Source organism: Bubalus kerabau, chromosome 11 (genome assembly GCF_029407905.1).
Source record: "Bubalus kerabau isolate K-KA32 ecotype Philippines breed swamp buffalo chromosome 11, PCC_UOA_SB_1v2, whole genome shotgun sequence".
Taxonomy (NCBI): domain Eukaryota; kingdom Metazoa; phylum Chordata; class Mammalia; order Artiodactyla; family Bovidae; genus Bubalus; species Bubalus kerabau.
Window position 1 is genome coordinate 107346008 of NC_073634.1, and position 22905 is coordinate 107368912.

Genomic DNA, 22905 nt, shown 5'->3' on the forward strand with positions numbered 1-22905 from the left:
TCTAGACCCCACCACCCTTTACGGCTCCCCCTCCACCGTCAGGCGTCAGGGTGCCTTCGCTTACGCTGCTGGGGCTGCAGATCCAATCCCCAGACAACTTGCAGGCCAACTCTCGTCTGCCTGGGCTGGGGAAGCTGCCAAGGCTGAGAACGAGCGTGCATCTCCTGCTCCGGGATGTCGAGGCGCCTCTGCTGGGATGCAGCCAGGAAGTGGGGCTGGCACCCCGGCCCGGCGCCCACATCCTTAAGGGTCTGAACACCCTGTGGGCCTTGGAAGCCGCCCCGTGGAGGTGCCAGACAGAGTCCCATTCGCTCCTGGGAGAGGCAGCCCCCAGGGCCTCCTGGACTTCCAGAGGCACGTGCCTCCCTTCCCGTTTCAGAAGCCTCTTCCCCAACGCCTTCACTAGAGCAAGCTTGGGGGGACGTGTGGTTCCGTCCCTACGGGACCAGGTGCAAAGTCAAGGTATGGGCCATGTTCAAGATAGATTCAGAATTTGTAGGCAGCAGCAGCAGAGCATGAAACCCAGCCCAGGGTGCTTCTGAGTGAGGTGCCTCACACGACTGCAGGGGTCCCATGTCCAGGAGGCTTCCCAGGCCTCCGTCTCTGGGGACAACCCCCAGGCTGAGGCCGTGGCCCCAGCCCAGTGTAGACACTGATCGGGCCTCCATCCCCCTGTGCGGTCGGCCACGTGCTCACAGACACAGAGAGCACGTTGTCCTCTGGAACCGAACAGCTGGGTGTCTCAGCAGGGACGCTGGAGCTGTCTTCTCTGCAGACGCTGAGAACCCCCAGCGTGATGCGGACCTGGGGGAGGCCTGGCCCCTGGGACCCCGTCACCGCCTCTCCCGCTGTCCCGGGGAGCCGGGCTCGGAAGGGCCCAGGAGCCACCGGAGCAGCTGCAGCTGCCCATTTCCGGAGCAAGCCGGGCAGCGAGCGGGCCCCGGCTGCGGTCTCCCCTGCTCGCCCCCTGGGGGCCCCATCTTGGACCTCCGTGTCCTGCGTCTGCTCGGTCAGAGCGGCAGACGGGAACCACGCCCCAGATCCGGCAGGCGGCTCGTCACACTTGGGGGCGGTTCCGAGGGCCTCCAAGAGATGAACCCCGGCCCGAGACCACACAGCCTGAGCCAGGCCGGGCCGCCTGGCCGGTGCAGCAGGCCGCGCCACTGGCAAAGTCTCAGTACAGCCGGAGGGCCGAGGAGAGCATCACCTATTCTGCCTCAAAACCGAGTCAGCCCCAAATGGGGTGGGGGTACAGGGAGCCGGCTGGGAGGGTCGGAGCTCCCCGGGCGCCTCCCCGGCCGGCCCTAAGCGCCGCCCAGCGTTCCGCCCCTTGGGGGTGGGCGCCTACCACGTCGTGGTGCGGAGGGACGCTGAAGGTGTACTCCTGGCCCAGCAGCCGGCCGTAGGTGTAGTCCTCGTGGGCCCGACGCCCGTACGCCCCGCAGTAGTCGTAGGGGAGCACCTGCGGCAGGCGAGGGGGGTCACAGCCCCGCCCTCCTCCCGGCACACGCCGCCTGGCCCGGAGCCGGAGACCGAGGCCCACAGGACAGACGGCTCTTGGCCCTGCCCTCACCAGGCCCCACCCCCATCACGGGGCACCGTTGCCGACGGGGCTGGCCTAGGCATGCCAGCAGCACGGCAAGAGCGAACTGTGGCCTCCGCGGCAGTGGGAGGGCGGGGCCCGAGACGGAGGAGAAATGGGCTGTGCTCGGGCAGGCGAAGAGAGGGAGAGAGGGGGCTGAACAGCAAACAGGGCGGGTTGACTGGGACCCCGGGGGCCACCCCAGGGCTTCCGTCTCAGTGCCGAGCGGCTGGGATGAGGCCCAGGGCTCAGCCTGCTGAAGAAGAGAGAGACAGAGTCAGGGGTGGGGTGGCTGCCAAGGATCCCGGATGCTGTTGCCATGGCGATCCAGGACGCAGTCCCCCTCCGGCCTGGCCCTGCTCAGAGGGTCTTGCACGTTCAGGAAGGGAGAGTCTCTGGACAGGTGGGGGAACCAAGGTGCAGAGAGACTGCCACCTGCCTCCAGTCCCCGGAGAGCCCTGACTGCCTGGCCTGAGGCGAGGCGGTGGGCCCCAGAGGCTGGGACTCAGCGCCTCTTGCCTTGGCCTCTCCTGTGCTTGGCCAGCCACTCTCAGGGAGGCCCAGAACCCCACACCCCACTCTAGTCCTGTTCCTGCTGATGGAGCCCCTCCTTCCCAACTCTGCGGCCACTCCTGGAAAAGCGTGAGCAAGCCCGGCACCTCTCACCCGCAGCAGGGCCAGCCCTGCCCCATCTCTTCTCACCAGTAAGAGCTGAGGGTGAGGTCTTGACTGAACTGGGCCTCTCTGCTCCTCCAAGTACCCCCTCACTCCCCACCCCCAGCTCCTGGCCGAGCCCTGGTCCAGGGAAGGCCTTTACAGGAGTCTCTGTGGGAAGTCATCTCCCTGGCCTGCCAAGTGGCTCCCACTGGCCCCCGAGGCCCTTGCAAGAACACCCCAGCCCACTGCAGCCTGGCCAGGAAGCAGGGAGTAGGGGATGTCCGGTTGTCCAATGCCCTGGGCTCCCAGGGTGGGAGGGGGCTGCAAAGCCCACCCATCTCAGAACCAAGGGTTTGTTCCTGATTCTGGCTCTGATCTCCTCCCCTTGCCCATGGGTTCTGGGAAATAGGGGCTTCCAGGCACCAGGCTGGAGGCAGGGAGGTGTCTGTGCGGGCCTCTCCTCTCTGCTGACCCCAGAGGCCATCAGGAACTTGCCTTGGGACATGGTTGCTATGGAGATGGAAGATAGGTCGCACTTGGAAGGTGGTTGCTCAAGTATAGCAACAGGAAGGGGCTTTTCACCTGTACAAACCTGGATCCACTCCTATCCCCCTGGTTGTATTAAAGCATCACACCGCCTGCCCCAGAGACCCAGGGCCTCACAGGCAGCATGGTTTCCATTCTTTCCTCTGAGAACCCAGTTCCCTGGAAGGAACTGGGTAGGACGTGGGAGCCCCCAAGAGGGCACCCAGAGGCCAGAACACTGAGAAAACCCCAACTTACAAACTAACACACAGAATGCATAATTTTGTGCTAAATCCTCCTACTCACATTAACAGTTGCAGCTGCCAAAAATATATGAACAAAATTATGAGAAGATGCTCTAATTTCTCCCGTCAACAGGGGAATCTCGTGTGTGGCCTCCTCGCTGTGGAGCACCAGCTTTCCTGGGCCTCTGGCCCATCTGGGCAGTGGGAGGCCAGGCACTGTGGGCGGTGAGTGATGTCTGCAGCAGGGCCCCGAGGTCAAAGGCAGACCGGGCGGACCGGCAGGGGCTCTATTTCTCCAAAGGCCAGACGAGCCTCCCACCCCACGGCTCACCAGGCTCCTGAGTGCCAGTGACATCGAGGGGTGCAGCCACTTCCGGTGGGGGGACGCAGGGGTGGGCAGTGGGCGGGGCTGGAGGGCAGGGCCCGGCGCGTGCTGGGGGCCTACTCACCGGAGCTGGGCCCTGGGCACTGAACCATCCCGGCCGCTCCCAGCCATGCCGCTCTTGGAACACGCAGCCTCGTGCAAGGAGCTCCTGTTGTGGGGGGCACAGCGAGCAGACTCAGGCCCAGTGGACCCCCAGAGCAGGGCAGGCGGGCCAGGACCCGCCACCTGACACCTCAGGGGGCGGACAACAAAGAGATGCTGGTGTTCTGACCGAGGACCCAAGCCCAGGCTCCGAGTCCAGCTCTAGGGCTCCCCCGGCACCCCAGCTGCCCGCCCTAAGAATCCCCAATCTGTAGAACAACCTTCTCCTGTGGACTGAACTGCACCCCAAACTCCTGTGTGGAAGCCTTATCCCCAGAGTGACTGTTCTGGGGACAGAGCTTGTGAGAAGGGAATTAGGGGAAATGAGGGCCCAAGGGTGGAGCCCGGATCCTTATCAGGAGAGGAAGAGCCAACACGGCGGGGAGATGGCCGTCCCGAAGCCAGGAAGAAGGCCCTCACCAGGGACCGGGCAGTGGGCTCCTTTACCCCTGACCATCCAGCCCCCAGAACCATGGTGAGAAATGAGCCCGAGCGCCCCCAGCTGGTGGCGTCTGTTACAGGACAGCCGGGGATCCCGCAATGCCACCGCCGGTGTCCACCCAGGAGAAATGAAACCAGGGGAACGGCCCAGCTGTGCACACACGCGTTCACAACAGCCCTGACGAATGCAGGGGCAGAGGTGTGGCCCATCCATACGACGGGGCGTTAGCCTCCAAAAGGAAGGACATTCTGACACCTGTTAGATCACAGATGAGCCCCAGGAGCAAGCTAAGGAGAAGGAGCCGTCACCAAGGGCCGCATGGTGTATGATTCCATTTATCTGAAGTGACTAGAGGAGGCCAGTCCCCAGAGACAGAGAGTAGAGCACTGGTGCTCATATGTAAAGAATCCGCCTGCAACGCAGGAGACCCGGCTTCGATCCCTGGGTCGGGAAGATCCCCTGGAGGAGGATTCTTGCCTGGAGAACCCCATGGATGGAGGAGCCTGGCGGGCTCCAGTCCACGGGGTCGCAGGGAGTCGGACACGACAGAGAGACTAACACGTTCACTCACTTTCGCTTTTGTGAGGCTGGAAGGTGGGGGATGGGGAGTTATTGCTTAACGGGTATGAGGCTTCCTCTTGCGGTGACGGGAACGTTCTGGAACTAGCTGGAGGTATGGTCGCACAGCAGCGTGGAGGCCCTGAAGCCCCCTGAACTGAGCACTTCAGGTTCAAATGGCAAGTTGCATGTGACACGCACTTTGCCACAAGGAAACATTACAGCAGACGCAGTAAGTTGTTGGGGGCCAGCGTGAGGCACTCCGCCCATGGCAAAGGTCATGAGGAAGGAGGCTCGGCATACGCAAAGGTGGGATCGAGCCTCAGGACTCCCCCTGGAAATCCTCAAGCATCTACCCCCATAACCAGAGCCTGCCTACTTTACTACTTTGTGCTCTCACCTACACCTCTGACTTTACGGGGGGCTGTCCCCCACCACCTCTTTCGGAGAAGGAGTTAACCTAGAGCTCCAGTTAATAAAAACTCCTGGGTGTGACAAGAGTGTTTTAACCTACAAACTCCTCTGAAGGTTCTCTAGCCTGCCTGACAGGCTTGTCCGGCCACATGTGATTGCTCACAGCCTCCCAACCGTGAGAGGCACGAGATGCTTTAAACCTTCTAAAAACAGGTTCCTTAGAAAAGTTAGAAAGCTATTAGTATAAGTATAATGGGCTGATTAGAAATTGTATTGGTGAAGGGTTTTTTCATTTGTTGAGCCAATGTTTGTTGCTAAGTCTCCATATCCCCTGCCCTTACACACATTAATGAATATATAGAAGAAATAAGTATTAACCTTTGATATAAATCACATTAGACCTTGGGCTAAGTAAATTCTTTCCTTAACTAAAACCCACCCTATAGGAATGTAACTTTATTTGGGTGGCGTCTGTTTTGAGAATAATCACCCCTGGAGAAATAAGTGTCCTGGTTGACTGACCGCTGTCACAAGGAGAGGGTCATAAATTGTCAGCAGGCCCCCTGGCCAGAAGATGATGTAACACCCCTAAGACCTCTGTATACATTTGTATGAAGCACCTGACTTTGATAAAAGTCAGGACTGCTGACCCCGCGTGACTTTTGCATAACATCTCAGTGTATAAAAGTAGACCATGGAAAATAAAGAATTAGGATCAGTTCCTCGAAAGACTGGTCTCCCCATGTCTCTCTCTCACTCTGGCTGAGTCTCCATCTGGAGCACGGAACCCACCATGCTTACTAATTATGCCTGTGCTTCTAAGATCGACCGGGGAGGCCTCAGTGTCTCCTCTCCTTCGGGAGAACGGAAGGACGCCTGTGGCCTACGTAAGTGGTGCAAACTTCTTGTCTTGAAGTTTTATTGGTCTCCTGCGTAAACCAAGCTACTCAGCCTCTTTTCTCCACCGAATTTTCCTACTGAACTATCCTTATTCTATTACTCTTTATATCCTTAATTAACGTTTAATTAAGCAGTTGTTTCCTGACCCTCGCCTACGCCGTCTCTCCTTCGAATACCCTGGATCAGCCGGGGCTGGACCCCGGCAGTAAGTTATTTCAGTGGCAGACCGCTTTGAAAATAAATGCGGTTGGGGGGGAAGAAAAGAATCTCCGCTCTTGGGTTTGGAAGGTCCTGGGGCCGGGGCCCAGCCATGTCTGGAGCCCAGGAGGAGTGGGCCTCGGGAGCTGAGTCTGGCAGGACTTACAGGTGCCAGCCAGGACCAACGGGCACCCGAGGCCCAGACGGCCTGCGTCTTCCCCTCCCTGTGGGCCACCGGCCTCAAGGGGGAGGACGCATGCAGCCACATGCCAGCTGGTGACACCCTGATGTCTCCATGGGCGTCCGAGGGAATGCTCCCCTCCAGTAAGAATGGGGGCGCCTTCGCCCAAGACAAGTCACCTCCCCGATGACACACACGTCAGCCGGCAGCGGCTGGGAGGCGTCACAAGGGGGCGGCTGAGGAGGAAGTGGAGGCCTGCGTGAATGCAGATGCCTCCCCAGGGGCACGGCTGCGCACCCACCAAGTCCCCTCCGGGCACAACTGTACACGCCTGGACAACTTGTCTGCGCCCGGCTCCTTCCACCCCAGGCTCGTGGAGCAACCCTGTGTTCCTTGGGAAGCAGCTGAGCTATGCAGACAGTGCAGGTGATGAAAGCCTGGGGTCAGGCGGGGGAAACCTGAACCCATGGGGGTCCCAAGATTGTCCCCGGGCCCTCCAGGCCAGGCTGGAGAGCGGAACAGCCCAGGAACCTCTGCTGACTCTGTCCTGGTGGGGTAGCGGGGAGTGTGCGTGGACGCCAGCTGCCTCCAGGGTCCAGGGACTGGTTTCAGAGGAAGGAGGCCCTATCTTCTGTAAACGTGACCTGCTCGCTGAGCCTGCCACCTGCCTCCCGCTCCACCCGTCCAGGGGACGGGCAGTCCCTGAGCATCTATCCAGAGTCAGGCTCTGTACCCAGAGACAGGCCCAGGCCCCACTGGCTGGGTCCTCGCAGACAGGTAAGCAAAGCATGCAGCCCCAGACAAGGGCAAGGAAGCGGGAATGGACATGGAATGGGGGCGATAGGAGCAGGGGGACAGAGCCTGGGTTGCTGGGGACCTGCAGAGTGCCGAGGGGCAGGTCCCAGGAGACGGCACCTGGCGATGGGTTTCATCGTATAAGTAGAAGTTTGTCAGGAGGAACGACGGCCCAGGCAGGCTGCTGCCTGGCTCGGCCTCCTGACCGGTGACTGCACACATCTGCCCCCGCGGCTACCCTGCCCCCTGTGCTGCTCCAAGCGCGTTTTACCCACAAATGCCGGGAGTGAGCCAGCTGCCTCGTCACCTCACGCGCCCTGCAGCTGGGGTGCCATGTGCACGCTGTCTCCCCGCACCCGGGACTCCCCGAGAACGCCGCAGCCAGCGCAGAGCAGGCCCCGTGGGGCTGGGGTACCTCGTGCAGGGGGCCCTTCCGCATGTTGCGTCCGGCCAGTGGCTCATCATGGGGAAAGACGACGGAGTAGTTCTTGGCGTAGGCCTCGTGGCTGCGCTCCCGGATCCAGCGGCCGTGGTCTGTGAGCGAGCGGTGGAAGCGCCTGTGGTGGACAGAGAGGGGTGCGTCACCGCCTGGGGGACCCTCGTCCTCCCCAAAGGGGCCTCGGGCACCCCCAAGCCTTAGGGAGCTCAGCTGCCTCCTCTGCAGCCCCCACAGCCGTCAGGCACAGGGACTGTGGGCGCAGGGCCTCAGGCTGGGGTCGTGCTGGGGGTAAGCCGTGCCCCTCGTCCTACTGGGGAGCCGCCCAGAAGCCTGGACCTTCCGGTGGAGGTTAACATTGGGGTCTTCAGAGTCTGGGGTCAGCAGGTGTGACAGCCCCTTTCTGCATGGGGCCCCCTAGGCAGAAACAAGGGGTGAAGATGAGACCCCCTCCAGAGGAATGGAGGCTTCTCTGGGGACCCTAGCTGTGTCTGCGGACCCTGCACCCGGGGACGCTGTGACCAGGATCCCCGCAGGATCCCCCCGGGCCGCTGGGGGACACCAGGTGCAGCCTCGTCACCCCCAGGGGCGTCCAGCTCCACCTACGGGCCCTTTGCCGTTTCCCACCAAGCTCAGACGCGCCTCCCCAGCCTGCTCACGGGCGCGATGGTCGGGCCATCTGAAGGCCCTTCTGCCTGGCCTCCTTGGACTGCAGGGCCGCCCGAGCCAGACTGACCACAGCCGCTGGGCTGCCTGCTCTGCTGGGCCCCGCTGCCCTCCCCAGGCACAGCCCACCCCTCAGGCGCCCAGCTCAACACCCCCAGCCCCCACCTTCCCCCCACCTGTGGGCATCTCGCTTGTCCTCCAGGACCACCGCCCCCACCCCGGCTGCGTCCCCACCGGCTGCTGTCCTCAGGGACCCCGCCCGGGCCTCGTCGCGCCTGCCAACTCTCAGTTCTCACGCGGTTCTCCTCTGCGCGGTGCCCTGATCTGGGCGGGGCCCTGATCTGGGCGGGGCAGCGGGACCGCACTCGTGAGGGTTCTGAGCCGACTCCATTCACAGAGGCTGCTACCACGCAAGGGGCTCCCTTCCAGGGCGGGGCTGGGTGCCGGCTGCGGGAACCCGGGGCTGGTCCTCAGAGAGGCCTCACGTGTGGGGCCCGGGTTTGGCTCCTTGCATGGGACAGGAGACCCGCCTGCACTGAGCCAGGAGCATCAGCGTGAAGGTGGCTCATGAACGGGGGTCTGGGGGGTGCCCAGGAGCGGCCGGGACCGAGGAGGGGTATGGGCCTGGGGCAGGGCTGGGTGATCCCCGGACGGACAGATCCTGCCCATCTGGACCAGCCCCCGCCGGCCTTCTGCTCACACCTGTGCATGCCTGTGGGTGTCAGGAGTGGGCACTCTGCTGAGCCAGAGCACCAGCAGGGGTCAGCAGCACGAGGGGCCCTCCCCGGGGCCCGCATAGACCAGGCTGCCGTTTCCCACCTGCATGCAGGTGGGCAGAGGGGCCTGCAGCTGGGCACCGGCGTCCAGCCACCCCCCCGATGTAGTAAGGAGCGACTCCTCCTTTCCTGGCTGCCAGGACCCGACTCTCCTCAAACCAGCGGCCCATGCTCTGGGCCCCGCCTAGGCCAGGCCCTGGGGGTGGGGGGCACATCCCTACCGTGAACCTCAGACGCCTCCGCTGGGAGAGGGGACCCTTGTCCCCATTTCACAGATGGGGAGACCCAGGTCAGAGAGGGGAACTGGCCGAGGGCCACACAGCTAACGGAGAGAGCCCACCCTGGGAGCCTCCCCCACAGGTGACCCCCAGTCACCTCTGTGCCCGAGCTTGCTCTCCGACCCCCTGCATGTGTGAGCACGGGGACGAGCGCGGTCCCCCGCTCCCGGCACTGAACCCTCTATCCCCCGCCCTGCTGCCCCCGTGGCCCGTCTCCACCCTCGCTCGGGCCCGGGGAGGCAGAGCCGCTCATTAGTGCCTAGAGGCCCCGGGTGCCGTGCCGGAGGCTGGCCTGGGGGTGGCGGCCCTCCGGTATGTGCGTGGGGACGGGGCGTGGTGCTGGGTGGGCACCAAGTCCCACGTCAGGGACTGCTCGGGTCGGACGTCTTCAGCTGGTCCTCTCCTGGGGCACGCTGTCCGGGCCAGGAGAGTGGGCGGACCAGACCTCCGCCCCCAGCCCCCGAGATCGCAGCTCTGGGGTCTCCCTCCCGGGACCCTCTGCCCTCCGACCTGTGACCCGAGGTCCCAGCTGGCCGGGGCAGGGGCGGCGGCTCTGCGCGCACCCACGAAGGGGCCCCCAAGACGCTCCCACTGATGTCTCACTTGTGAGAGGAGGCAGGGAGGGAGAGAGGCCCAGAGCCCCTGAGGGGGGCGTCCGCCAGCCCTGGAGGCGGGAAGCCGTTGGTGAGGCCCAGGCTGCACCCTGGTCCATTGGTTTCCAGGGCGGAGGCCTCACCCCTGAGGGAGGGGAGATGGCAGACAGCCTGCAGGCCTGGAGCTGGGCGGCTGTGGCTCCAGGTGACTTCAGGCGAGCCGCCTCCCGTGAGGGCTCCTCTGCTCTGCTGTTTGTAGCCGGAGGGGCTGGGACTGGCCCATCCCTGAGGCTCCGGGCAGCTTTATCATCTCTGGAACATTCCTCTCTTGGGAGAGCACGTGGGCACAGCCCCAGACTGTCTCCGAAGCAGCAGACCGTGCTGTGCCAGGCGCCACGGGAGGGGTGGTCGCTGGGAGGGGATCTCAGGGTATGCCCGCCTGTCTGTGTGGGTGGCGGACACACCCCCGTGGACGCAAAGTCCCCATCAGGCCAGGATGGGGCGAGGTTAGAAGAGGAGCCAGGGTGCGCCGAGCTGAACCAGAGTGGTCTCCACCACCCCCACCACCTCCAGCCCTGCCGGGCAGCTGGGGTCTCTCCAGGGAGCCCGTCTGCCCAGAGCCGTCACAGTGCCACGGGCTGGACCCCCACAGAGGCCTCTCCAAGCCGCTGTCTCCTCTGCCCCCTGCAGTGCTCGGGCCGCAGAACTGCCACCTGGGGAGCGGAAGCGTGGCCCCACGACCCTGTCTCGGGGCGTCACTGCTCCAGCTCACAGAGGGCGGTGGGCAAGCCGGACGCCTCCCGGCTCCAATAGCTGCGCCCGCACGCACGCTGGCCTCAGCTCAGCTTTGTTTAGTGTTTCACGCGCAGACCTGATGCTGAGCATTCCGCCTACTCAGACACGCTCACTGCTCCCAGCAAGCGCCTCACACCCCCGGTTACAGAGGCACAGGCTTGCACGGGGTCCGATTTATTCCAGTCTCCCCGTGAGTGAAGTGGGCAGCCAACGTCTCACTCAGGGCTGCCTGCCTCCCAGATGTGCTCGCATCCCAGCAGTGACCACCCTGGCTCAGCCCCATCCCCGGGCAGCCTGCCCCCCCGGCCTCAGTCTCCCCATCTGCAAAGTGGGACGATGGGATCCCACTCTGACCCCAGAGCTGTCGGACAGGTCAGGCAGGACACTGGGACGAGAGGTCCTGGAAACTGTAGAGGGCGGTGGATTTGCCAAACCCAGGCACCCTGCAGCACCGCCCCCTCCCCCAGCTGGCCTCTTCCTTCTTTGCTTACTGCCACCTCTTCCAAGACGCCCTCTGGATTTCAGGGAAGGCTCCTTTCTAAAGAGCCCGGGATGTTCACCCCACCCCACCCCATCCCAGCAGCTTCCCTTGTAGCTCAGTCGGTAAAGAATCTGCCTGCAATGCAGGAGACCCAGGTTCGATCCCTGGGTCGGGAAGATCCCCTGGAGAAGGAAATGGCAACCCACTCCAATATTCTTCCCTGGAGAATCCCATGGACAGAGGAACCTGGAGGGCTACAGTCCACGGGGTCACAAGAGTTGGACACGACTTAGTGACAAACCACCACCACCACCGTCCCATTCTAGGGCAGCCACCGCCCGCCCACCGGCCCCCGTGGGCACTTGCCTGATGTCATAGCTGTGCATGTCCTTCTCCGGGCGCCCGTGGACGATCCAATAAGCCAGCTGCTGCCCGCAGCCACCGCCCAGCATCATTCCTGGCAGGAGCAGAGAGCTGTGGGTCTGCAATCCGCCCCCAGGCCCTGCACCCCACCTCCGTGCCCCTCCCACCTCTGTGGCAGCATCAGCCCCCATGCCCCGGATCTCACCCCTGGGGTGCCACACGCCTCCTCCTGGCAGGCCTGTCCCGTCTCCACCCCTGTCCCAGCCACAGCGCTCCTAGGCCCACCCCCACCCCAGGAAGGGGCAGCTCTGAGAACTGGAGGAGAGCCCAGCTGGGCCCCTCACTTCCAAGACGGCAGGAGTCGGGCAAGCCGCGCTGCCCGTACTCACCTGCGCTGTTGAAGCCGCAGCCCAGGAAGAACCCACGGAGCTCGGGCGCCTCCCCCATCAGGGGCTTGTGGTCCGGGGTGAATGACTCTGAAAGGGAGGGGAGAGCCTGAGGGTCCCTCCCGGCCACAAGCTCCTGGGTGGGGTCTCCCAAGAGGACAATAACTGAGGCGGGGGCGGGCATCCAAGGCCGCTTCCTCCCTGCTCGCTCCCGCCACGTTCCGCTGGGGTCCTCCTCACTGATGATCTGAGCTGGGCTCTGCCTCGTGGGGCCCGGGTGTGTCCGTGACTTGCTGCAGTGGGGGGCCTCTCCCCGAGTCCCCGGCACAGCTTCCCATCCCTGTGCCAGCTTCCCGCTGTACCACAACAGAGCGTTCCTGCCTGCTGGACCACGGGCCACGCAAGGGCCGGGCTTTGCTCATTGCCGTATCTCAAGGCACAGGGTCCAGCAAACAGTTGGTGCTTGATACATGCTCGCTCAGGGAATGAAGGGTTGTAAGTTCTCTGGGAGAGGGGACCAAGCCTCTGGCTTCTGTCTGCCTCCAGCGTGCTGGGGACAGAGGCTAGGACTGGTGGAGAGGAACGCTCGAGCATGATTAAAAAGGGCGTCCCTGGTGGCTGAGATGGTCAAGAATCCACCTGCAACGCGGGAGGCCCAGGTTCAATCCTTGGGTTGGGAAGATCCCCTGGAGAAGGGAAAGACTGCCCTCTGCAGTATTCTTGCTGCTGCCCGCTCTGGTATGATTATACAGAGCTGCACTTGGCAGCCACAGTCCTGGGTTCGAACCCTGCTTTACTGATTCCTGGCTGTGTGACCTTGGCTCAGAAGAGCCTTGGACCCTCGTCTGTAACACAGGGATCATGGTCCCGATGACCGTGGACTTCACAGGGCTGTGAGTTACTCAGTCACAAATATTTGCAGCCCACCCGCTGTGCCCAGAACTCGGCCCTGGGAGGTAACTGAACAGGCCCCACCCCTTGGGGAGCTGCCGGGAGAGTGAGTGGGACAGAGAGCCAAAACATGAGTAAGCAAAAAAGAGGGTGTCTGGGGGAAAAAAGTGCTACGTGATAAGGGGTCTGGAGTGACCGGAGGGCAGGCCGCTCCTAACCACCGTGCCGGCGCCGCCAGAACCCCGGGTCACAGAGGCGGACGCCGCCCAGCCGGTCAGGGCCCTGGGCTCCCCGCAGGGTCCTAAGCTCCATGTGCACTGGTCACCAGCAGGTGTCTGACCCTCAGCATCTGAGCTGGAGGAAGCCGCCAGCCCCGGGGACCTGAGAAGGCTTCCAAACAGCCGCAGGGCAGGGTGGAGGAGGCAGGGCGGTCGGAAGGGCAGGGCCCCTGGTGAGGGCCTTGGAGGCCACAGTGACCCTGGCGGGCCTCCAGTGGGGGCGTCAGTGGGGGCCCAGGTCCTATGAGGGGGCCTGTGTGCAGGTCGGGCTGCAAGGGGCAAGCGGGGGAGGCCAGGAGGGCGTCAGGTGAGGCCGGGGCGGCTCCCGAGATGGTTGTTTAGGAATGACCTGGTGAGCATTCTGGGAGTGCTGGAAATGTTTCCAGAATGTTCTGAACAGTCTTCACGGAAAGTTAGCAGGAGGGAAGTTTGGGGGTCAAGGGTCACCTGGATGTTTAAAAAATGATTCAAGAAGATGCCGGATGCCCGGGACAGGGGCCCCCAAACTTGCCTCTGACCTCCCGACCTTGGAACAAGAGGTCTGAGGGCCCCCCGCTTCCTGAAGTCAAGGGTCCTGGGACTTCCCTGTTCTGTCCCGGAGGCCAAGGGCCGTTGACCGGCCAGCAGAAAGGCCTGTGTCCCCAGAGAACCTTCCTCACGCTGGGAAACCAGCCTCCAGAGGTCCTGACAGACACATTCTCCCAGTGGGGCTTCTCGGGCCGATGACCCGCAATCCCGTTAGAGCCAGGACGTTCCCTGGGATTGTGTCAGGCCTGGCAATACTCTTGCCTGGAAAATTCCATGGATGGAGGAACCTCATGGGCTACAGTCCACGCGGGCACAAAGAGTCGGACGCAACCGAGCAACTTTGCTTTCGCCTTGGCTTTCTCCCTGCCAGCCCCACCAGGCCCGGGAAGCCCTGGGGCAGTGAGTCTTCGGCCTGAGCCCCACACCCTGTGCCCCAAACCTCCCGGGCTGGCCAGGGGGACCCCAGCTACCTCTTCCGGGAAAGCTGCCTGCTCACCTTTGCTCCTTCATGAGCTGAACAGATTGAAGCAGCCAGGGCTGGCGGCTGTCTGGACCCCATGTGCTCGGGGCCCAGGAGGGCCGGGCGCCCCGGCAGGCCGTAGGCCTGGCCTGGCCTGCCCCTCACTCCTTGCTCGGCCCGCAGGGACAACTTTGCCCGCTGGCCTGCAGCTCACGTGTGGCTTCCCCTCCTCACTTGGCCTGCCACCCATTTCACAGATGAGGACACCAAGGCTCAAGGAACGCAGAGTTTCAGACCCAGAGCTTCCTCTCTGGGCAACTGTCTTTCTGACCCTCTCTCCACCACTAGGTAGGCACACGCTCCCTGCTTCTTGCCTTTGTTGAGGATTTAAGGGGCCCCTCTGTGCAGGAAGGAGGGGGACACTCCTGTGATTCTGCTGGAGCCAGGATGGGGCGGTACATCTGTGCCTGCAGGCCCACTCCCCCACCCGGAACCCTGGCCCCAACACCCCACATGGCGCCCTCTGGGTGGCCCATCCTGTACCCACCAGCTTTGAGAGCCTGCCTTTGGCCGAGTTGAGGCGCCAGTGATATCTTAGAGGCCCCTGTGAGCCCTGGCCTGCGCTACATGCAGCCCCGCAGCTGAGATGTCTGGGCCTCAGGGCTGCCTTGGGCCCCTCTTCTGCCCAGAGGCCACCCTCTCTCTACCAGGACCCCAGGCTGGCCACCTCAACCCCCACCCCCGCCTCCACGCCCTCACCTTGGAACATGCCTTCTACCCTGCCCAGAGCCCACCGCCTTGGGTTCCCACTGCAGAGGCTCCGCCCAGCCTCCAACACAGGAGCTCCCCACCAGCCCGCTGGGCTCCAGGCACTCAGCTCTCAGAAGGAGCTGAGTGGACACCGTGGAGCCCCTTCACACCATGGCCCGCCTCTGGGGCCCCGGGCTCGGTTCTTACTCTGGAATCTTCTCCATCTGCATGCAGCCTTTGAGACTCAGCTCAGACGGCTCGCTCGGCGTGCATAGGTCTCCCCCCATCCTGGGGGCCCTGAACTCCCTGGGGCACCCTAGGATGACCCTGCCCCAGGCCCAGTCACGGAGCCGTCCCCTCTCCCCGCTGCGTTCTGAGTGACCCCCGTCACAACACTTTGAACATCTGCGGTGTAGCCTGGTCAGCTGGCCCTCCCACAGCAAGTGAGTGGTCTTGGCCAAACGTGCCAGCACGGAGGGCCCCAGTCTGCCCTGGCCTGGGGTCTGACCCGGCCGGCTGGCAGGCAGGGTCGGGGCCTGCGCCCTGCACACCCAAGAGGGCACTCAGAAGCTGAGCCTTTTGGTTCATGCCGTTTTGCTCCAGCCTCCTGCGGTCCAGCTCTTCTGGGGACCGGAGGGGAGGCCCCAGGTGGGGCCTTTCCACGCTGCGAGGGAGTGTGGCCAGAAGGCAGAGGGGCAAGGCCGACCCGGGGGGCTCACACCCCTGAGTGAACAGCATCAGGAGTGAGCTTGGCCCTTGCTCCCCTGGCTCAGCCTCACTGGACGCTGGGAGGGGCTCACCCCATCTCACAGCTGAAGGCACCGGGTTCAAGCAGAGACTGAGCCCAGGCGGCCCCCAGGAGAGCTCACGCGAGGGTGGGCAGGCAGAGGCCTGGCTGGGGGCCCAGGGGCAGGCTTACGTCTGTCACCTGCAGGGAGAAAGACGCACAGCGCTGCCCGCCCAGGACGGAGGGCCGGCCGGCCACGCTCTGGGGGCGGCCAGCTCCCACCCCGCCCCCAGCTCCGGGCCTCCCCACTCACCAGGGCCGCAGACTGTGGACTTAATCCCGGTTTTCTCCAGCACAGGGACCCGGTTGATGGCACCTTCAATGTGCTGGGTGAACACATCCCAGTCCAGGTCGAAGAGGCCGAAGGCAAACTCGTCTGACACCTGGGGACATGGTGGGAAGCTGCCCTGTGCCGGCGTCCCCTGGGGTGAGGAGCCGGGCAGGCCCTGGCCAGCGTCTCCATCAGGTGGTGACGGTCTTGACAGTCCCCTGTGTGTCTCCCGCCCCCCCCCCACCCAGAGGGCCTGTCTGCTCCCCCTTCCTGCCTGGACCCAGGCCCACCTGCTCTGCCCTGGCCTATTGCAATGGCCTCCTGCTTGCTGCCCTCCTTCAACCCATTCGCCCAAGTCAGATCAGGCCCTTTCTTGCTCTCGAGCCCCACAAGACCCCCTGTGACTCTGTGTCTCATAAAACCCTACATAAGCAGGCCCTGCCCACGTCCACCATGGACCCACAGCCACGCTGACCTTCCTTCAGTTCTTCGAGGACACCAAGCTTGGTCTGACCACAGGGCCCTCACCTCCACGGGCGAGCTGCTGCCCACCCTCCCTCTGCAGGGTCCACTCAGATGTCAGACCCCCACCCAGCCCTGCCTGACCGCAGTCTGAAGGACATCCTTCCATGCCAGTCTCACTAGGCTTACCCTCAGCCTGTTAACTTCACTCAGGGTTCAGATCACCATCCCAAATTACGTGACTTCTTTGTTTATTTATTGTGGGTCTCCCCACCAGAATACAAGCATCTGGGCACAGAGACTTTTATCTTGCTTTTCCTCTTTCTCCCCAAAGTAAAACAGTGTCTGGCCGAAAGAAGTCATTTTATTGTTCAATTTGAAGACCAAACACATGAATACTAGAGCTGGGGTGACCCATATGTGGTTGAAGTGGCTGAGGGTGCTGAGGTGGGCGCTGGGCCTGCATGAAGCTTCCTGCAGAAGCTGCCAGGAGAGCAGTCCAGGCCGGAGGGAGACACAGCTAGAGCCACGGCGGGCAGGGGAGGGTGAGGGATGCTTTGCTGACGGGCGGAGGGCTTGCATGCCTTCATCATCTACTAGAGTCCCCACTGTATAGCTTGCAGCCTCTGACTGCTGCTGCTTTGAGGCCAGCCCTCCGCCTGCCCCGGGTCTGTATATGCCCACATGCCAGGTTCTTAAGGGCTGCAGAAATGTGGGTTCGACTTCATGGGATGGGGCACCTGCCACTTCTCAGGTGTGGGGAGAGCTCCAGGATGGGGGTCTCTGGAAGAGGGCGTCTCCGCTCTGAGACGCAGCCCCATGCCCCCCTCGAGCCCTGGTGTCTCACCTCCTCCCAGAAGATGGGGTTGGTCTCGTAGCCGCCCACAGACAAGGCGTCCCCCTGCAGCCGGAGGTAGACGGAGGCGTCGTGGTCGCGGACGTTGGGCATGTTCTGGAGGGCAGAGCACAGAGGCCTTGGGGTCAGCGGGGCAGGGTGGTGGGCCAGCACCTCCACCAGGGCTCACACACCCTGCAGGGCCCACGGTGCCTCCTCCTCATTGTAGGACCCTGAGGACACGGTGGACCTGGGCCTCGCTTACACAGTGGACAGAGCCCCCTGCTCACACCCATAAGACAGCAGCAGAGATGTGGGGAGGAGGGGGCAGCTCAAAGGTAAAACCACAGACAGCAGAAGACAGGAGAGCTCCACCAGCCCAGGGGGACAGAGTGGGTGGGGGGCATGCCTCAGCTGGGGCTGGGGGGCAGAGTGGGTGGGGGCCGTGCCTCAGCTGGGGCTGGGGGTCAGGGGAGAGTCTGCCAGCCTCCATACTCCCTGTCGTCTGCAGAGGCCCAGCCTGCAGGCGGTGGCCAAGCACATGCGTGTAAGTGTGTGCATGTGTGTGCATGTGTGAGAGTATGCACGTGTGTGTGAGTGTGAGAGAGAGTGTGTATGTATGTGAACAGAAGGTTGGACTAGGGTCTCCTCAAAGCCGTCGGACCCTGGTGCCCTCCGTCCAGATGCCGTGACCTCCAGGCCCGAGCCCCGCCCCACAGGCCCGCGGACGTGTCTCTGGTGAAAAGGGTCCCAGAGACCCCAGGCTCCAGGGAGGTGAGGAGTGGGCTGCCATCCCCCCTCAACAACAGACTGGAGATTCTTTTGGAGACACTGACACCAAGGTCCCTCATCAAAGAGAAGAGTGTTTGACAGAAGGACTGGATGAGGCCAAGAACATCTTCCAGGTCAGGCTAAAACACATGAGGCGCGGGAATCAGGAACGGGGAAAAGTAAGAAAATTAGAAAGTCAGTCCTGAAGGGCTGACATTTACCTCACAGGGGCTCCAGGAAGAGAAAACACGGAGAATGGAGTCATAGGAAAGTCAAAGTAAAAAGCCAAGATGACTTCTCAGATTGAAAGTTGTGAATCTTAGTCCTGAAGGGCCCACGAGTGACTGGACCAGGCCTGCACAGAGGCCGTGCTGGAATGGACCACTGGGACACAAGTGAACACGTGGATCCTAAATAAAGAAACAGCAGCCCTGGGGGCTGGAAGACCTGGGGCAAAGTCCAGCAAATTCTGAAGACGACTTTGAAGGCAGAGTTCCTCATCAGAGTTCCTCATGAGTTGAGTGTAAGAAAGAATAAAGATTTTTTTTTGACTGTTCATGTACACAGAAACATTTATCTCCCCAAGTACCCTTCTCAGTAAGTGGCCAGAGACCATGCCGTGGACACAGAGAGCAACAGATACAAACAGAAGATGGGTGAGGAGGGTCCCGGGGTGACTGCGGAGCAGAGGCTGATGGAGAAGATCAGAACGAAGAGCCCTTTGGGGAGGGGAGTGCAGCTTGGAGACTTTACATGATCTCTCTGCTCTGTATGAATATGCAGAAAATATTACTGTTTGACAGATCTTTTGAGACGTTTGGGGGGGAGGGCGGGGAAACTGTGACAGTTATGAATGTAGATGCAAATATCCAGAGGATGAGACGGTTGGATGGCATCACCGATTCAATGGACATGAGTTTGAGCAAACTCTGGGATACAGCGGAGGACAGGGAAGTCTGGTATGCTGCAGTCCACAGGGTCGCAGGGAGTCGGACATGATTTAGCAACTAAACAACAACAAGCCTTCACAAAATACTAGGAAACGGAACCCAGCAACATATAAAAAAGATTATCTACCATGGCCAAGTGGGGTTTATTTCAGGGACGCAAAGTTGGCTTAACATCTGAAAATCAATCTAGGTCATATACCACTATCAATAAAGGGTGAAAAACACTAATTTATTATTTCAATAGGTGCAGAAAAAGTATTTGACTGATAAAAACACTTTCATCATAAAAACAGTTAATATCCAGGAACAAAGAGAACCTCCTGATAAAGGACATCAAAGAAACGGAACCGCAAGGAGAGAAGAGAAGCCTCCTCAACCGTCAGTGCAAAGGAACAGGAAAGCTACAGCACAGGGAAGCCTACAGAGCTCCTCAGGAAGATTAGAGACACCAAGGGGACATTTCATGCAAAGATGAGCACAAAAAAGGACAGAAATGGTATGGGCCTAACAGAAGCAGAAGATATTAAGAAGAGGTGGCAGGAATACACAGCGCTGACCTAAAGCCAGACATCCTGGAATGTGAAGTCCAGTGGGCCTTAGAAAGCATCACTACGAACAAAGCTAGTGGAGGTGATGGAATTCCAGTTGAGCTATTTCAAATCCTGAAAGATGATGCTGTGAAAGTGCTGCACTCAATATGCCAGCAAATTTGGAAAACTCAGCAGTGGCCACAGGACTGGAAAAGGTCAGTTTTCATTCCAATCCCAAAGAAAGGCAATGCCAAAGAATGCTCAAACTACCACACAATTGCACTCATCTCACATGCTAGTAAAGTAATGCTCAAAATTCTCCAAGCCAGGCTTCAGCAGTACGTGAACCGTGAACTTCCAGATGTTCAAGCTGGATTTAGAAACGGCAGAAGAACCAGATATCAAATTGCCAACATCCACTAGATCATCAGAAAAACAAGAGAGTTCCAGAAAAACATCTATTCTGCTTTATTGCCTATGCCAAAGCCTTTGACTGTGTGGATCACAGCTAACTGTGGAAAATTCTTCAAGAGATGGGAATACCAGACCACCTGACCTGCCTCCTGAGAAATCTTTATGCAGATCAAGAAGCAACAGTTAGAACTGGACATGAAACAACAGACTGGTTCCAAATTGGGAAAGGAGTACGTCAAGGCTGTATATTGTCACCCTGTTTATTTAACTTATATGCAGAGTACATCATGAGAAATGCTGGACTAGATGAATCACAAGCTGGAATCATGATTGCTGGGAGAAATATCAATAACCTCAGATATGCAGATGACACCACCCTTATGGCAGAAAGTGAAGAAGAACTAAAGAGCCTCTTGATGAAAGTGAAAGAGGAGAGTGAAAAAGTTGGCTTAAAACTCAACATTCAGAAAACTAAGATCATGGTATCTGGTCCCATCACTCATGGCAAATAGATGGGGAAACATTGAAAACAGTGAGAGACTTTATTTTTTTTTTTTGGTCTCCAAAATCACTGCAGATGGTGACTGCAGCCATGAAATTTAAAAAATGCTTGCTCCTTGGAAGGAAAGTTATGACAAACCTAGACAGCATATTAAAAAGCAGAGACATCACTTTCCCAACAAAGGTCCATCTAGTCAAGGCTATGGTTTTTCCAGTGGTTATGTATGGATGTGAGAGCTGGACTATAAAGAAGGTTGAGTGCCAAAGAATTGATGCTTTTGAACTGTGGTGTTGGAGAAGACTCTTGAGAGCCCCTTGGACTGCAAGGAGATCCAACCAGTCCATCCTAAAGGAAATCAGTCCTGGGTGTTCATTGGAAGGACTGATGCTGAAGCTGAAGTTCCAATAGTTTGGCCACCTGATGGGAAGAGTCAACTTATTGGAAAAGACCCTGATGAGGGAAAGATTGAGGGCAAGAGAAGGGGACGACAGAGGATGAGACAGTTAGATGGCATCACCGACTCAGTGAACATGAATTTGAGCAAACTCTGGGAGACAGTGGAGGACAGAGGAGCCTGGTGTGCTGCAGTTCATGGGATTGCAAAGAGTCGGACACGACTTAGCGACTGAACAATAACGTAGCTGATTCGCTTTGCTGTACAGCAGAGACTCACAGTGTGTTGTAAAGCAGCTGTGTGTCAGTCACTCAGTCAAGTCTGACTCTTCGCAACCCCTGGACTGCAGCCCCCCAGGCTCCTCTCTTCATGGAAATCGCCAGGTGAGAACACTGGAGATGGCTGCCATTCCCTTTTCCAGGGGATCTTTCCGACCCAGGGATAGAACCTGGTTCTCCTGCATTGCAGGCGGATTCTTTACTGTTTGAGCCAACAGGGAAGCCCAAAGCAACTATACTCCCAAAAAAAATTAATTAAAAAAATGAATTTAAGAAAGAAGTGTGAAACTTGCACTGTAAAAATTAGAAACAATTTCATAAAAAGACAATCCAGGGACTTGCCTGGTGGTCCAGTGGTTACGTCTCCATTCCTCCAATGCAGGGGGAACAGGATTGATCCCACATTCCATGCCGCCAAAAAAAGTTTATTTTTTTTAATTAAAAAAGACAATCCAATGAAAAATGAGCAAAGTGTCTTAATAGTGGTTTTCCCCAAAAAACATACATAAGGCCAATAAGCTCATGAAAAGATGCTCAACATCATTAGTCATTAGGGAAATGCAACTCAAAACTACAAGATACCACTTTACACCCATGATGATGGCTAGAAAGAAAAAGATAGTAACAAATATTGCTGACAATGTGGAAAAGTCAGAACCCTCATGCACTGAGGCTGAGAGTGTGAAACAGTGCAGCTTCTTTGGAAAACAGTCTAACAGTCAAAAAGCCGCACACAGAGTTAGCAACACTCCTCTGTAACTCAGCAATTCCACTTCGAGGTATCCACCCAAGAGAAAGGAAAACATATGTCCACACAAGTCTTGTACGTGAATGTTCACAGCAGCACAATCTACAGTAACCAAAAAGTGAAAGCAGCCCAAACAGCCAGCGGCAGATGAAAGATCACGGTTTACAGGAGCGTATTATTCAGCCCCAAAAAGAAAGGAAATTCTGACACGTGTACTCAGAGGACGAGCCTTGACAACGTCATGCAGAGTGAAAGAAGCCAGGCGTAGAGGCCGCAAATCATGTGATTCCATTTCATTCAAAGTCCGAAATAGGAAAATCCATAGAGCGAGAAATCAGATTAGTGATGACCTAAGCTAAGGGTGGCATGGGAAACGGGGACTGATAATGTGAATGGGGCTGTAGGGACAAAGATAATGTTAGATAAATGGCAGCTAGATGGTAGATACGGATGGCTATAATAAACACAGACGGATGATCAATAATGGATGGATGGATGGGTGATAGATGATAGACAGATAGGCTCAGTTCAGTGCAGTTCAGTTGCTCAGTTGGGTCCAACTCTTTGCAACCCCACGGACTGTAGCCCGCCAGGCTTCTCTGTCCTTGGGATTTCCCAGTCAAGAATACTGGAGTGGGGTGCCATTTCCTGCTCCGGGGGATCTTCCCAACCTAGGGATCGAACCTGCATCCCCTGCGTCTCCTGCATTGGCAGGCAGATTCTTTACCCTTGAGCCACATAGATAGGAAGAATTAATGACAGCTACATAGGGAACTGAACAGCTGGAAAAACATACTTATTAATAGTAACTCCAGGAAACACAAGAAGTTGGACACTGCTTGCTCAGGAGTTAACGATGTTTTCATTGCCATCAGATTGCAAATACTGACTACTGATTTAACCAATACGTGAACGAGCAAAAAGTAAAATCGTTTCAGAAAGCAAGTGGGAGTGAGGAGAGGCTCACTTCCCCTGTGGGTCCCGGGCACCGAGCTGGCTCTCAGCACCCCCAACCCTGGAGATGGACTCCTCAGGTGTGATCCCTCCACCCCACATTTGAGGACATGCAGCGACCAAAAGGGGCCACCCGGCAGGGGCCCTGCCTCCTACTCCGGACTGCGGGCCGCCTGGCTCCTCTGAGCACGGGAGCAGGGACGTCTGCGCCGAGGAGCTGCAGTCAGGAGCCACACGGGGAGTTCTCGGTAACCGAGCACTTCAGAACCTGTGATCTTGTTACCTCTGTTGTCTCTACTACCCGA

General features: G+C 59.3%; 1 protein-coding gene across 1 annotated transcript in view; it reads right to left on the reverse strand.

Annotated features, from left to right (window-relative positions):
- SARDH (sarcosine dehydrogenase) overlaps positions 1 to 22905 on the reverse strand; it is a 60169-nt gene that overhangs the window by 29839 nt on the left and 7425 nt on the right. Inside the window, exons 6-12 of the mRNA XM_055539236.1 lie at positions 17072 to 17176; positions 15745 to 15874; positions 11801 to 11887; positions 11415 to 11505; positions 7439 to 7580; positions 3459 to 3542; positions 1349 to 1462 (exon numbers count right to left, since the gene is read on the reverse strand). Of these exons, the coding sequence (XP_055395211.1) occupies positions 1349 to 1462; positions 3459 to 3542; positions 7439 to 7580; positions 11415 to 11505; positions 11801 to 11887; positions 15745 to 15874; positions 17072 to 17176 (753 nt within the window). The remainder of the gene's footprint in view (positions 1 to 1348; positions 1463 to 3458; positions 3543 to 7438; positions 7581 to 11414; positions 11506 to 11800; positions 11888 to 15744; positions 15875 to 17071; positions 17177 to 22905) is intronic.